Source organism: Cygnus atratus, chromosome 10 (genome assembly GCF_013377495.2).
Source record: "Cygnus atratus isolate AKBS03 ecotype Queensland, Australia chromosome 10, CAtr_DNAZoo_HiC_assembly, whole genome shotgun sequence".
In the NCBI taxonomy this organism is placed as follows: domain Eukaryota; kingdom Metazoa; phylum Chordata; class Aves; order Anseriformes; family Anatidae; genus Cygnus; species Cygnus atratus.
Genome location: NC_066371.1, coordinates 12,937,108 through 12,953,672, shown reverse-complemented (window position 1 = coordinate 12,953,672; position 16,565 = coordinate 12,937,108). Strand labels below are relative to the sequence as shown.

The 16,565-nt window shown below is 36.1% G+C and overlaps 2 protein-coding genes across 2 annotated transcripts in view; both read right to left on the bottom strand.

Annotated features, from left to right (window-relative positions):
• Positions 1-443: 443 nt before the first annotated feature.
• Positions 444-9,214, bottom strand: LOC118248259 (dynein axonemal heavy chain 12-like). The gene is made up of 9 exons (XM_035547008.1): positions 9,087-9,214; positions 8,596-8,646; positions 8,196-8,332; positions 7,941-8,099; positions 5,764-6,009; positions 4,128-4,299; positions 2,723-3,266; positions 1,394-1,547; positions 444-638 (listed from the first exon to the last, which is right to left on the bottom strand). Exons 1-9 carry the CDS (start codon positions 9,212-9,214, stop codon positions 445-447), a joined length of 1,785 nt encoding a protein of 594 aa, XP_035402901.1. The 3' UTR covers position 444.
• Positions 9,215-12,328: 3,114 nt separating this feature from the next.
• Positions 12,329-16,565, bottom strand: part of DNAH12 (dynein axonemal heavy chain 12) — a 68,810-nt gene continuing 64,573 nt past the window's right edge. The window contains exons 69-74 of the mRNA XM_035546969.2: positions 16,394-16,497; positions 15,164-15,368; positions 14,830-14,967; positions 14,278-14,369; positions 13,666-13,733; positions 12,329-12,567 (exon numbers count right to left, since the gene is read on the bottom strand). Coding sequence (XP_035402862.2) covers positions 12,377-12,567; positions 13,666-13,733; positions 14,278-14,369; positions 14,830-14,967; positions 15,164-15,368; positions 16,394-16,497 — 798 coding nt within the window. The 3' untranslated portion in view covers positions 12,329-12,376. The remainder of the gene's footprint in view (positions 12,568-13,665; positions 13,734-14,277; positions 14,370-14,829; positions 14,968-15,163; positions 15,369-16,393; positions 16,498-16,565) is intronic.

Sequence of the window (16,565 nt, the reverse complement as noted above, 5' to 3'; positions counted from 1 at the left end):
GGCAAGAGAAGGGAAGGTACAAGATTTAAAAACAATTGTGTCCTGTCCTGGTTTTAGTTAACTTCATGGCCTTCAACCAAACCCTGAGTTTAACCTTGCAGTTGGAGGTAGCATTATATGTTATGACAGCCTTTAACCTAGCAATAATGCAAGGTTTACAGCCCTACCTGTGATTTTAACAGTTCTTTAAATTTTCACACTAAGCATTTAAAGCAGTATGGCCATAACTTTCAGATATTTTATATTCCACCATATTCATATAGAATGGGATCACCAATACTTACAGTTTGAGATTGTCTCCATTTTCTTCAGGGGTAAGGGGGGGAAATGGTGAAGCTTCATATTCCTTAATATACAAATGAGATAAAAATCCCCAAAGAAAAAAGAGATGCATAAGGTAGTCTTATCCACTTCAACATTCCCTTCAAATTATAGAGCTAATAATTAAGCGCAGTTGAGGTTGGAGGTTCCTAGGAAGCTTTTCTGTCCATAAAGATCATACTCCTTGTATAGTATGTAGTCTTTCAGGCAGTTTGGCAGTGGAAGGAAGGTCATGAAGACAGGACAACGGAGACGCAACCGACCCATGCATTCCCGTATCTTCAGACGACAAAGGTGCTTTAGAGAGCGAGGATTTGCTAGAAATAGGAAGGTGAGATTGATAAGTTATTTATTCATTTCTGTGCAATTATTTGCCTACACCTTTCAAAAACTTTGCTCCAGATTTTGCCATATGTTCTTTCTGTGAATTGATGGATAAAATCAACGTGACTGTCCCTGGATGACCAGACCTGTCAGGATCGAGCATTTTTACCACAGCCCATGCCTCTCTGTTATATTTACAACCATCGTCAGCTAAAGCAACAGACTGTGTTTCTGTCAAGTTAGCTAAATGTATGGTAATGGAGTACAAGTAGTCTAAGTCAAGCAAATGTACTTTAACCCCAAATAGTTGTTCAATTTTCTCTGCCAACCTGAAGAAGCTACTAAAAGTAGAATTTTTACTTACTGCTTTTTAATCTGTGTACAAATGAAAAGGACAGAGTTAGTCTAGACTGGAATTCCAATCACTTAGTTAAAGACAGTAATTTATTAGTTATTCCATCACCTTGAGATGGGGGAAGAACTTTTCTCCCCTTGAAGAGGACTGTGTTGTCTACCTTGTAATTGAAGTTCCCCAGTACTCCACATGAACTGGGCAGTCTGTCAGACTTCTGAAAGAGACTTAGTTTAAACGCTACACAGACTGAGTTTTGTTGCAGAGATACCTTATTGTCAAAACATAACTTTGGCCTTACAAGGGTCAAGAATAAATAAAAATAACGCCAACAATGAAGGTCCTAATCCCAGAACAACTTGCGTGTCATTTCACATCTAAATATCAGATACTTACTTAAAATTGAATTGATGTCTGCCCAGAGTTCCTGTTCTTTGAGAACTGCTTCTAGCTTCCAGCAGATGTTAACGTGATCGACATAATCTAACATTACTCTCACCACTTTCCCAGAAAGATGCTTCAGCCATGACAAGGTTATCACTTCACAGAACTGAGGGAAAAAAAAACGTTTAATAAGAAAACATTCAATACTGTAAATGACTTCCCCCTCTGCAGGACAAGAACAATTATTTAACTTAAGCAGAACGCTAGGAAGAGCAAGTGTTCAGTCTGTTAGAGGAGCTTTAGAGGTCGTCACAGCTTGTGTTAAGCCTCACTAGTACAGTCTGAAAATCTGAGAGACTTATTCTGTACTATATCCAAAAATGAACTTAAACAGCTGCATCACTAAGTGATTAAACAGAAGTACTGCCATTCCCTAAGAGAAATGTCAAACCCTCAGTTGGGAATTTAAACTTATGGACAGTGCTGGTGCTGGAGAACACCTATGTCCCAACATGCTGAAGAGGGAACCTGCCAGCCTGGTGCATGCTGCACCTCTTTATTTTGGGAGCGGAGGGGCAGGCACTGATCTCTTCTCCCTGGTGACCAGAGATAGGACCTGAGGAAAGAGTTTGAGGCACAACAGGGGATGGATTCAGGAAAAGGGTGGTCTGGCACTGGAACAAGCTCCCCAGGGCATGGCCCCAAGCCTGCCAGAGTTCAAGTGACAATGCTCTCAGACACATGGCCTGATTTTTGGTGGTGCTTTAGGGACCCAGGAGCTGGACTCGATGACCCTTGTGGGTCCCTTTCAGCTCGGGGTATTCTATGATTTTATGATCTTCAGGTTAAATAAAGATTTATTACATTCAAATGGACTTTACAAAAAAATACAGTAACTCTGATGGGTGTCTCTAGGAACCTGTTTAGGTCAATCCAGGTTTGTTAATTTTTACTCAGTGTTTATCATGCCAGACTAAGGGGGCTCCTACAACAGGCTTCCACTATTAGTGACGTGATACAAGACAACCCAGCGAGCCAGCCTGCAAGTCCCTGCTTTCACAGCATGGACAAGACTGCCCTGGAGAGCAAATTCTGTACTTATCAACAGCATATCATTAGCTGTATTTTCACAGTTCTATAACATTGTTTATGATAGATGTTGCCATAAGGCCTCATTCATGACAGCAAACTATCTAATTTTAAAACCTTTATGTGTAAACTGTTTTACTGTTCCAACATTTCCTTTTCAGACAGATCACATTTGTAAGTACGTTTTCACACAGTTATATGAAGGGTACTGGCAGTAAAACACCAACATACGAAGCCACCTTATACACTTACCGTTGTATCTTTGATAACAGTAGAAGTCCATCCATCAGTCACGTACTGCGAATGGGAAGTGTTTCCCCAAGGGCAATCAAAGCAGCTGTGCACATCATAGCCATAGTTCATCAGCATTCTCAACATGACTTCATCTTTCAAAGCATACTGTAGAGCTGATGGGAAATGCGTTGTATTCACTCTGCAGAAGTAATTGACATTAGCCCCATGTCGGAGCAGTAGATTCATCAACTCATAGTTGCCCATTCTCAAGGCTATTTGCAGACAGTTGATAGGATCTTGGTTTGGCAAGGCTCCAGCATTCAGCAGCAGCTGTGTTGAACAGATATCCCCATTTGAAACAGCAAAGTATAACGCTGATTTCCGGCGGTCATCGTACCCTTTGCGAATTCTTTGATCCAACATAAAATTGGCATCAAACCCAGATTTCAGAAGAAACTCAAGGCACTGAGGATGAGCTCCTGCTGCTGCTGAGTGAATCGGACTTATTCCACTTTCTTTAATGGCATCAAAATTAGTAACTGGAACTAAATTCTTTAAGGCACTGAAGAAGATAAAAAAAAAGAGAATCTTGGAATCTGAAGCACACTGGCTCACCTACCTCAATCTTTGAATTTCTGTGTTGCTGGGCTTCAAAATTTATCCTGATGGTATTCAATGTCTTAATTAAGAAATCAGTACCATGGCATGCTATACCTCTGCATTAACTTTAATTGCTAAGAATTAAATAGTTAACCAGAAATGGATACTATGACTTTACACCAGCTTCTCATAAAATTGTATACTATTATTCATGGACAGCCCCAGTCCTTGCCAGAGGAATAGTTGTTCCATCTCAAATAAAAACTTTCCGTGAATGTTGAGAGCAACGTGTTGTTGTTTAATCTATGGGAATCAAAGAATTAATACAATATATTCTAATATTAATACCTACATAGTACAACATAATGTTTAAATTAATACATGATATTTAAAAATAGTTTAAATATATGTATTAACAGAGGAATTAAAAATCCTTAGATTCTTAAGCACCATGGAACATTCCCAGTATCGAAGAGTTGTTTTTTACTTATTGGTTGCGATTTTAACATCACTATCTTCCACTAACTTTCATGTCTTTAAAATAGGGATAATCCATATCTCCTAAACCTATTAAAGTATTTAGTATGTTTCTGTTCCTATGATAGGATGGAGATGAGATTTATCCAAAGAGAGTATGTTCATCCTAAAATGGTGAAGCTTTTATCCTGATTGGTCTCTCACGTTCAGACACAGAAAACTATTTACTTGGCTAGAATTTTTTCTACAAAACTACAGATTCACCACCTGCTTCGAATATGGCAGAATTCGCAAAAGTGATATTTTTGATGTCATTTTTAGTTGGTTTTTAAGTATATTAACTTACAGAAAGTGTCCTCTATATGCAGCTCTGTGGATTGGCAAATGACCTGAGTGCTTTGGTACATTGGCATCAGCCCCGTATTGTAGCAAAAGGCTCAGGGAATCGGGATTTCCTCCTCCTGCTGCTTCAAATAATACAGAAGAACAGTCCATTGCCTGTGAAAGAACATCAGCACCTGAAAAGAAGCATCAAGGATGTTCACCGTATTCACTGTAAATTTTCAGCAATTAGTATCTCCAACCCTTCTCCTCCAGTGACAAGATATTGTGAATTCTATTCTTCACCACATAAAACCATTATGTCATAAGCTTTTATGTTGGATCCTTGATTTTAAAAGTGATTACGTAATCTGGAAACAGGAAGGTCCAAATTACTTTGAACTCTATAACACAATAAGACCTGATAGGAGAGCATTAGGCAAGCAAGAGGTTTAGTTCTTATTCATAAAAATAATTGGTTTTTGGCTTACACACAATAAATTTCAGCTCTCCTTTACAAAGGCCTAACAGATACAACAGGAAATGTCAGAGAATCCAGTATCAAAACAGGTCATACAATCTAGTCCAGTGCTGCTGAGCATCACATATAACTTCCCACCTCAGAAGTCTGTCAGGCCTTCCCTCAGGTTAGCTGTCTACCTGAGAAAACAATATTGCATATTAAATAAAAATTACAACTACTCACTAAAACATTAACGTATGGCTTGAATATTACAAAAAGTGTAGCCTTTTTCAGACCTTAACTAAATCACAACAATCCCTGGGGCACAATTAGCATTTTGCTTGCTTTAGTAATGAAAGGTACTTCTGCTGTTAACTCTAAAGGCATGTCTTACAACAACTGGTTATGATCCAATCACAGAGCTTTGCAAAGACCAATAAAATGTGTGTAACTAGGATAACTATTTTAGAGGTAATATATATAGATGTCTTATAACATGAAATTTAGATACTAAGAATTCTTCAGGCATACCTCAATCCATGTGATTTGGGATTTAAAAGTTTCAAATAATGTACGACATAATTTAGTAACCACCCAAAAATGCAAACAAAACTCTCCTGCAATGTATCAGTTTTGCAAAGCACTCACTGCCGACTATAGTTGGCTGTAGAAAAGTAATCTCTCAAAATATATACTGTATGTTTGTTTCTGTTATCATCACAGACTGTGTAATCAATAACATAACAATCCTTTTATTTCCTTTCACTTCTGTAACTGAAAGAGGATTCACTTTGTTCCATTTGGACTTTAAACATTTCATATAACATGTGTAGCTTACAATTTCTACTCACTGGAACAACAGTGAACCTATATGTTACTAAATGAATCTACTGCATTTTAAAACAGGTTCACTGTTCAGCTGAGGTTGGAAAAGACCTCTGGAGGCTGTCCAGTCCAACTCTGCGCTCAAGCCATGTCAGCTACAGCAGACGGTCCAGTTCCATGCTTGGCTTTAAGGATTTCCAAGCACTTCCTAGGTTTCAATTTGTGTCCATTGCCTCCTGCCCTTAATAGGCACCACAGAGAAGAAGCTGGGTCTGTCTTCTTTACAACCTCCCCTCAGATATTTATGACATTGGCAAGATTCCTCTGCCCTGAGCCTTCATTTCCCGTAACATCCTGTATAATCAAGTCTCACCTTTTTGCAATAAGAGTTCTATGATTTCTGTGTGTCCAGCTTGTGCAGCCAGTGCAAGAGGTGTGAGCCCATATCCACTGCGAGGGTCAGGATCTGCTCCAGAACGAAGCAGAAGCTTCACCAGATCCTTTCTGCCTAGTCTGGCTGCTTCATGCAAAGCAGTCCTCTTGTGGACACACTGCAAATTCACTTTTGCACCAGAATTTATCAACAAGGTGGCAATCTCATATGAATTGTATTTAATTGCTGTAAGATAATAATAAAATAAAATAAAAACAAAAAAAATATTAGCCAGACTGTTAGCCCACACTGTTCCGTGCAGCATGGCTTCTGTTAGGTGGCAGCCCAGGAATGCTCAAACTGTTCCCACACTGCTATTTATACAAGAAGCAATGTCACTATTTATACTGCAAGAAATGCCAAGCTACACTGAAAGGTTTAACTTTTCACCACGTTTGTTCTTCGTTTTCAGGATAAAAAACTATACAAAGGAATAATTTTACGGTAACCCTCTTTTCCTCTCTCTACTCATCTGTTGTGTTTGCTCTTGTAACAGAATGCAAGGTTTCCTGCCACTAGATGGAGTTCATATACGTGGGCTTACTCTAGTCAGAAGCCGGCCTGCTATAGTTAAATTTCATAGGCAGTTACCATAATACAAAAAAGTTTACAATGACTGTGCCATATACCTTCTCATCTTAATAAGCCTCAGCTGTCAAGACAGTAAGGATCTTTTAAGAGTGATTTGCGTTGGCTCCAGAAAATGGAATTAATAGGCAACACCTTCCTCTCCTCTCTTTGATCTTCCTGGCTGTGCAGGACTGAATAGTGTGCCACAGCTACCTGAAATAGCATTGACAGCACACTGTAACCCGTGACGTTCCATTATCTGTAACCTGTGTGGCTGCTTTAGGTAAATCTCATACATCCCCTTCTTGGGGGATGATGCACTTTAATATAGCGCACTTAAAAGTATCTAGGAATATTCTGCATCTTTTCTAAATGGGTAGCCCTGAACAGAAACTTTAATCATTTCAAAAGAACAAACAGAGTCCTACAGATGGTTCATAGGATTTTTTCCTCTTTCTTTGACTATTGTTTTGAAAAAAGCCACCCTTCTAATAAGGAAAAACTTACAGGTTTGTTCTGTAAACTTACAGAGCTCCTTCAGAACTCAGATAATGAGAACAGACCTTCCTTTTATTGGCTAGAACTCAGCAATAACAATAGCATAGTAGTCCAAATCAGAGGAGACAATGTACATAGAAGTGTTCTGAAAATCATCTTGGCAAAATACTAGGACTGGTTCTTTACAAATCAAGGCTTATAGTACTTGTACCTGACTAAATTAAAATGGCGTCCACATGCAGAGTGGTATGAGCTATAGGAGTTTCTCCTTAGATTTAAAAAATTCAAACAGAAGTGAATCAAGAATTTAGGCCTGGCTCACCTCATCACTTATATGTGGATTAATTCCAGCAGTGCCTGAACTGCTTTATGGTCGATGTAGTGCTGGTAAATCAGGCTGCTTTGCTACTACTTTTGAAAATCAAAACCAATTACTCTGGTGATTTGTTTGTTTGAGAAAGAGGAATTGATGCAACAAAAGTGGTACCAGGAAGTAGAGAATATGAATGTTTTATGCCCGCAGACATGAAGAATAGTGATAGTATGAAGAAGCAGGAGGACTTGGTTATCTGGCACAACTACGTAAGTGATGCCAAGGAAAGCAGAGGAAGACACTCTAGTACTTTATGAAGAAAGTTATTTGATTCTTTAAGGAAAAAGATGTGTGTTCAACCTGAACCTCAAATTCGTTCCAACTGAGAGATAGAAAATAGGTCACCTGGAGCTCCTTGCACTAGATCAGTTTCTCCTAGCTCTGTGCTTCCCACGCTTCAATAGACCAATAAGGACAATACTTTAATTAATAAATAATGCTAAGAACCTTGTAGTGACAGTTCCTAACTTGGAATGTAAGCTCTGTAAGCTCATTTAAAGCCTTAGATCTTCTAAGAAAAACAAACACATTAAATACTGAGATTAACATTTTTTGCTCCTTCCAGCAAAATATTTTAGATACTGCACAAGTCAAAGAAGTCAAATTGCAACCTAAAACATTTAACTATAATCTCACTTCATTCCCTCATCTCTCCACCCCCAAACAAGATATTCACCTACAACTAAAGGAGAATCTCCCTCTTCATTCTTAACATTGGGATTGCAGCCATTGAACAGGAGAAAGCGGACATGGTCTACAAAGCAATTTCTTACTGCCACCAAGAGAGGTGTTTCCCCTTTAAGTGTGGTCTGTTCCCACGTAATGGCACGGGAGGCTGAAATACAGAAAAGCAGAACACATCTGAAGCCGAATTCTTCAACAGACCTGGCTTTGTAATACTTTTTAGTGGAAAACCAGGAGGACCCCATACCTTTGAACGTTATTTCAAGGATGTTCATATTAAGCTGTGATGCAGCTTCATGCACGGGAAGCCAGCCTTGCTGATCTGCCTCCTCAAAAGCAGAACTGTGCCTCACCAGCTTCTTCAGGACCTCTTCTTGGCCTGTGATATTTTGAGACAGACACATATTTGATTACTCATCATAAAACAAAATTAACACAACTAATATATTGAGTGCTATTTATCCCAGTGTATCAAGAATAAAAAAATTATTTTGAGAAAGCAATTTTTAATCTAGGGGTTGTTTACATGAAAAACTGCACTTAAATCAGCTGATCAAACACACAAAATGTAGGCATTGCTCAACAATGCAGTACCAAAGTGATTCCTAGGGTATAGGTTTAGTGCAGTGTATTTGTACTTAACTGTCCGAATTGCTGCAATTATCATTCCATGTTCTTTACTGGCAACAAACTGGAAACTGCATAAACACAATAAAAATAAAGTGCTATAATTAATGAGAAGTTCAGGATATAATTATACCTTAACTTACATACTCAAGACTAGACCACGTTACATTTCTTTGAGTTATGTAGGTTTTGTCAGACTTTAACACATTAAAATGCATTTTTGTTGGTCTGCCTGTGCCACTAAAATATTGGGTTTCCACCCAAAGACCACACCAACCTATGTCTTATATCACATCCTAATCTACCTCAGTGAAGCCTTGTACTCATCTAGATATTAGATAAAACGTCACCTGACAGCTTCATACATTCCGTATTTTTGAGGAAACACGCATACTTTTCCAGGGAGAACTCAGAACAAGCAAGCTACAAGTGGTTTCTAGTATCCATGACACAAGACCAGACATATAATAACGCCAATAAAACACCCAAAACAGAACTAATAACACCTTACCTTTCATCCTCTGTTGCATTGGCACTTGTTTCATTTTTATGCATATCTTGTAAGCTTTCCTGAATAGCTTGCTGGGTAGGGATTTCATCATCAGAATTATCATCAGATATATATATAGCATTATACATGGCCAATCAGCACAACTTGGATCACCTTTTTGTAGGAAAACACTACTTTTTAATTGGACACAGATGTTAAGTCTTCAGGTTATGTCTGCAGTAATAGAAACAGCAATTGTTTTTTTTAACTATCAAGAGAAACAAAGCATAGCCTAAAATAAATGAACCAGAACTTCTCCTTCTCAAGCTACCATCTTCTCCCAGGTATTTAGTCTGGAACACTGCAAAGAGAGCAGTTCTACTCTAGACCAGAATAAAGGTCTTCTAGTCCAATAGCATGTGCCAGCTTTTATCTCTATTCCACAGACTGAACATACAGAATAGGTACTTCATCTGGCATTACTACTAGAAAGAATAAAAATAAGTAAAATACAATTTTCAGATAGTTTAAATAGTCCTCCCCCCTTAAATCTTTCAGACACTCAAATACCACAATCATGCTCTGATGCTTCCTTAGTAGGAAAGCAGATCTGCAACAAAATTTGGGATGTTTTTTCATTTTGTTCACAGAGGGCCTGGTAGTGAAAAGTAGCTGAAAGATATGAGATTTGTTACTAATACCTTTTGCTCAACGTGTTTCAACAAAGATATCATTGGAGCCCTATCTTGTAGTCAGAAAAAATATTGCAAATTTGTGCTAACATCATGTACTTCAGTCTTTCAACTGAAACAACATCATACTCCATGGCTGAAAAAAGACCAAACCTGCCACCTTATGTACATCATCTGCAGCCATTTGGCAGAGAGAAACCTACAAGTGTGCATTCTTTGTTAATGCATACCTGTACTTGCCTAACAGTTGTAAGGGATATATATAAAAATATTGCAACAATATAAATTCAAATATATGTAGAAATCAAAAAACACTGGTGTAATCACAATGGAGTTAATAATAATAATAAAAAGCTTGAAAAGGTGAAAAGAAAAGAAAAAGAAAATGTTTACCAAATTGAAAGGATTCAATTAAGAATGTTTTTGGAATCTTTTAAGATTATAATACAAGCAATGTAGCACAAAAATCCCATTTATAGTATTCAAGTCTAAATGTTCAAATAAAAAAAGATTAGAAAATCTTTACACTCAAATCGATCATTAAATATTATGCGTGTAGATGTACACTTTTTATATGCATAATCTGTAGCACTATTCCTTTGTATATTTGGCTATGTTACTATAGATTAAAATCAAGTATGTTCTGTTAGACTCAAACCTTTCATCCATTTTACCTCATCAAAACTTGCACTTCTGTCTTTCAAGAGAGTTGACCTGAAAACAAAACAAAACACTAAAAATACAGGGCAAAATGAAATAACATGAACAAATAAAACTGAAGACAAATAAATAAATGAGAAAATGAATAAGCACAGCAAAATGAAGAAATGTCAATACAACACTTGGAATAATCCTAGAAATGTCTTAAAGTTGAGCAGCAGTAATTCATAGCAATCCTGCATCGTTTCATTTGTTATGTGATCCACCTAATGTGTGATTGCAAGGCCTTGCTCTGTAATTGCATATGTATCAAGAAAGAGAAATTTAGTAAGAAAACATACATACAAGTATCTATTAGCATTCAATTATACCTACAGTAGTGCAATGTGTACATAAACACTTTTTTAAAAACTACTAATTTTCCTAGGAATTGAGAAAAAGCAGTTTTTCCTCACCTTGTGGAAGACTTCACACTTTGAAGAAGTGATCATTAAGTTGAAGCAATATTTGCAGGATAGAAAATGATCTCAGTAGAGTTTGTGTCCGTTAATAGCTCACTATAAATAACCTATCATAAGATACTCTGGGACCTTCTCCATGTTTCTTTCATACAGGTTAGCTACATTTCATAATCTGATCTGACAAATGGTACAGCAAAAGAAGGAATGTGAAGTTCTGTTTATTTACCAAATACTCCTGTTTAAGTTTTTGGAATGAGAAGCTGAGAACTGCAAGTGGTACGTATTACCTTACGGAGAAAAAAAATATATTAGTACTTCACAAGAGTTAACTACAGATACTGGCAGGAGCTTGTTTAAAAATGGATAAGGCGACACATAAAGAAAACAATACAACCAATAAAAGTAAGTATAAACTATCAGATAAAATAGAGAGATGACCCTATTAAAATTACTATGCACCTCTGATTGCCTAATCACAATTTACATATAAATATTAGTAGAAATAGAAAAGCAAACAAAAGATAATATAGAGTCTGTAGAGGGAAAAGGAGTTTTTCAAAAAGAAATATCCCAAACCTCTTTATGTGTAACACACAGTAAGCAATGAAATGAAAAACAAAGTTGTCTAATTATAACAGTGAAGGTAGGCTGGAGTGAGACTTTTCTGTGCTTAATTCACTCACTGTATTTTGTGGAGGGATCCTTACAAAGAAATGATGATAGCTGTGTCTGCATGCAAGGTGGAAATAGTTCTTTAGTAGAGGAGAGCTAAGGTAGAATGCTTGACTAATTATTATTATTTTTTTTTTAAGAAAACAAAAGGAATCGAAGGAATTGAAACTGGACTGCCCCTCTGGAGCAACAAAGAAGCAGAAATAACATTTTATGGCAGGCAGTCATAAGGGAGGTTCTGATAATTTCTGCTTAATGGAAACTGTTTAGAAAAGTAAAAAAAAAAATCCAAATTAAATCCTGAAAAGATGAATTTGCTGAGCAAGGAAGAGACTTGGTAGTGCCTAGTACAGATAGTTTAAAAATTTCTCGTACTGCAGTCTTCATTATTGCAGAACAGAACATAGGCTATACATAACACAAGACTGAAATCCCCAAACTTACTATCTATTGGGTTTCCACTCACACAATTAAGCACTCTTAATGCTTCAAGTTCATTAACTGTAATGTTTCTCACAGAAAGTGCAGACGCTTTGCTTTCAGTTAAGATGTATTTAGTGATATTTTAGTAATGCATAAAATTTATGTTTACACATTAATAATGTTTCCAAAGGCTAAAAGCATAACCATACCTTTTACAGATTGTAAAGGTGCTAATAATAACACATACTTTTTTAAGGCAAAATACTGAGGATCAGAAAACACATGCCCTCTTTTAAGATTAAAAAAAAAAACTCTCTAGGTTTCTGTTATACAGCATGCTCCACCTCTGTAAGCAAACAAAAAGAAAGGTATCTTTTGACATTTGTATCTGAACTGTTCAAAGTTAGTCATCCAGCTGGCAGAGCAACGCAACACCTCGCTTGATCCAGTGTTGGACTGGTTTATCCGTGTTAAGCGTCAGAGCAATGACAAAGTTAGTGGAGTGTCCAGTAGTAGATAAGACTCCTTTACGCTCACTTGTCTTGTAGAGAGGGCAAACATACGCGTTAGATTTCTTTATATCCGATTTTGCAGCTTTAAAAAACAAAAGAAACCAAGGTACTACGTATAGCAGATTTATTGATAGGAATATAACCTCCACATGAAGTATTAATCTAAACATTAAATACTTACAGTAACATCTTTAAAGCTAAATAAAAATAGCAATATTGCTTTGCAAGCAACACAATATCTTTTTTTTTTTCCTTTAAAAAAGCCAGAAAACTAGTTTAATTACAATTTGTTTTCAGGAATTTATGCTTTTCTGCAATTCTACAAACTTTGTAATAATTCAAAAACACATTAAAATCTGAATAGTTGCATAATTAAAGCATTTTGCATTCTGCTTTCATGTTAGGATTAACATTTAGACGCAAGCTTTTAGAATCTCCCTAAGAGTTATAGTCCAGCAGCCACAGAGCCTAACTGCAATTCAAATCACTGGAGATTCAACAATCCTCTTATAACCAGACTGTTCACATGCAACTTCCACAGTGTTTAAAATCGTGCAGTTCTGAGAACAGATTCACCCAATGCCAAAAGAAGGCACAGACAGAAAAAGTGGAAACTTTGTGTGACTGCATATTAGATAATTGCATCTAAGTTGCAACAACTGCAATATAAAGTCTTGCTTAAGCAAATAAATGAAAATCAGCTATTTACTGTTCCTAATCAAGGAAAAGTCTCATAGAAAATATTTTATTGGCATCACAGAAAACTAGGAGCAGATAAAAATAATCTGAGCAAACCTTGTTAAATCATGCGAAGTAAAACAGTAAGTCTCTGTAAGTCAATTCTAAGTTCTCCTCAACTTGAGTAAGCCAGGAATTCAAACACCGTGGACTTTTCCTACCAAAATTATCTTTTGATTGAGAAACAGATCAGGTTAATCTAAATAATCCATTTGTCAAATTAATAATTACAAACACCTGTGGAGAGGGGGACAGGCCTATTGCTCAGATGAGATGAGACTGGTTGCCAACTTGACTCATTCAATCCTTTATGTAAAAGTCAAAGGTCAGGTGCACATTTGGGTGCTTTGGTGAGGGTATGAGCATTGGTCTTCTGTAACAAAGGAACTCATTGTTCAAATATCTTGTCAAATAGCACATACTTCAAGGTAATTATACTCACTTGGCTTTATCCAGATGATTGGCATTATATCAAAGAGCAATTTGGGATACTGCTCAGCTAACATTCCCCTGGTGAGAGAAAGCAACAAAGTCATTATTTGCGGCTTGGTATTAAACCAAGAAAAAACAACATTTTAGTGCTCTTTTTTGATATTTGTTTTCCATTTTCCGTGCATGAAAAAGTATTTTTATATATAAAATACTTCTCTCTGGCAATATAACATTTACTTGAAGAACTTGTGAGAAAAGCAAAGAAAGTGCTACAGTCACAACAGTCTTACAGTCTTAAGATGACTCAGGCTAGATACCAATTATTGGTTATTTTAAAAAAAATTTGGAGCATCTGCTTGAAATCCTTCTGCAGCTCATGCTGCCAGACGATTTTTTGAAGGATTTGTATTTTAATGCAGATTAGCACATCCCAACGCTTCCAGCACAATAATATTTAAAAGAGTCACTGTTTTATTTTCTTATCTTGAGACCATGAGAAGAATGAATATATTTTCAAGTGTGTTATTGTAGTAGTATGAAAAGTAACACTTAAAATACGTAAATCTTGTTTGAGGACTTAAGAAAGCTTTCTAAAACTGTACTAAAATAATTTGTTACTGACTTTGTCCTGTCCCAGCGAGCTCCATCTAAAAATAATCCGTGTATATAAACACCATCTGCTGGTGCAGTATCAGCAGTATCCTGAGGAATAACCTACAAGAAATAAGTGATCCGTGTTAATAAACTTTCATAGGTGTTTGCTTTTTCAGGTATTATACCTACTGCCAATTTTCAGAAAATCAATTCAAAATTCAGAATAATGTAGTACCTTCTTTTGGGTACTACTTTTATACAAAACCATAAAGACAGAAGCTTTCTGTGGTTTGTTAGTTGCCCTTACTGTAGGTTATAAAATAAGGCTTTAATCACACAGACAAATACACACTGTGTAGGCTGTTTTTTTCCTCTGAGTGAAGGCCCAGGTCCAATGAGAGAACTACTTTCAAAATTTATTTTACAGAAATGTGCCTACCTTATCACAGAATTAAATGTATGTCTTCAATTGCAGCATGACAATTGCAAAATGAACATTTCAGTCAGGATTTACTTAGTGCATCTCACTGTAACATCAGGACCCAGATTAATAAAATACACACTTATAATTTATCTGTACCTGAAATTCATATCCCAGAAGGTCAATAGGGATTCTGTGCTTCCTAGCATAGTTTTGCATAGCTCCAGTTAAAAATGCTTGAGTAAAATAGAATCCTGACAGCCAAAAAACTGTGGGCTTCCCTAATTCATACCAATCCTGGAAAGAGGAAAATGATACATTCAATAATCAGAAAGAGACAAATCCTATGTTCTTTGATCACTTTCTACATAATTGGATTTAGAAAATCTAGCAAACTCTATCACTTCTTTCCCAATATTCCTTTAACATAAATGGCAAGTTATATGAAAAAAAGTAGATTAAATAATTAGTAGTGCTGCCTCTTGTACATTACCTGTAAAAATTTCAGCCTTTCCAGAAAATCTAGAATATAGCTCCCTAATGGTTTTAGACTAGGATACGAATGCTTAGCCCAATTCTCAGGAACTTTTCCAATAAGTAGACTGCCACACAGAGCCTCCAATTCTGCATCCATAACAACCAATCCTTTAATGGCTTTCTTCAGGTTAATTAGCGTAATACGAATAGTTCGTATTAAACTAGAATTAAAAAATAAGACAGAATTATGATTTGTAAGATACAGAATTATGATTTGCAAGATACTAAATCCTCACTGAAAAAAAAAAGACGACTATGGAATGATCTATGAAACTTGTATAACTGATATATAACTGTAATTGCTTCTTTAAAGACACGCATTTAAAGTTACAAAGTTATGTAAGACTACGAAGAGTTTAATACATTCTTTTTTAATCTTTAATATAATCTATACTGTATGGTGAGAAGACAAATTTGGAACTCCAAATGTATATACACTGTATACTAGATGAAGGAAAAAGTTTTAGATTATAAAATAAGGGGTGGGTAAGGTCTGAAACAAAGGAAAACTCGGAGAATTAAGGCCACAGAGTATTATTAAAATTTTGGGAGAAACTGAAGTAGAAGAGGTGAACAGAGAAATAAAGAAAAAGGAGAACAGAGAAAAATAAGGAAGAAAGAATGGAGGAGCAGGTCTCTCTCTCGCTTTGTTTTCCTAGTTTTCTAAGGACCCTAAGACAAAAATAAAAATGGATAGAGATATGTAATCCCAGAAAAAAAAAATGTTAAAGAGAATTATAGCAAGAAAGGCATCAGGAAAGGGGAAAAAAAGTAAGAATTTAAAAACAAAAACATATGAGATAATATAGAAATAAGCAGACATACTTCCAGCTACAAAGGAAATAAACTGTGTGTATATTACAGTTTCTTACCCGTTTGCCCTGCAGGCCAGAAATGTGAAGGAAGAAAGTAAAATATAATGAAATACATTGAAAAAGTAGTTTTTAAAAAAATAAAAAACATAACAATATTGTTCACATTATTTTAAAATGCTACTTAGACTCTTAAGACTCCCGTCTTCTATCGTGCGTTTTTTCTCTTTCAGTTCATTTTGCCACCAGATCATTTTTCCCAAAATCTATCCTACACTCTGAATTTCCAGTGTTTACAGTATATGAGTGGCAGAAAAACATCCTCTGTTAATGGAGTGGTTTGGGTTACACTTAACAAAATAGAACTCTCTTACTTGTTAAATCTTTCCATTTCTTGCACCAACACAGTGTTCATACTTTCTTCATATCTCACAGGATATTTAGTCAGGCAACTTTCAATGTCAAAATCATTTGGAAGCTGTAAATGTCAACATATTTAGAAATCATTCCACATATTGTTATAAATTGGAGTTATATTAAAAGCAT

Bases quoted from the DNA above. Each gene is read 5' to 3' on its own strand.
- LOC118248259 (XM_035547008.1), bottom strand. From the start codon at position 9,214: ATGTATAATGCTATATATATATCTGATGATAATTCTGATGATGAAATC. The intron at 8,647-9,086 runs GTAAGGTGTTAT...GTGTTTATGCAG, and splicing joins AATGCAACAGAGGATGAAAG to TTTCCAGTTTGTTGCCAGTA. The intron at 4,300-5,763 runs GTGAGACTTGAT...GCTTCTTTTCAG, and splicing joins AGAACTCTTATTGCAAAAAG to GTGCTGATGTTCTTTCACAG.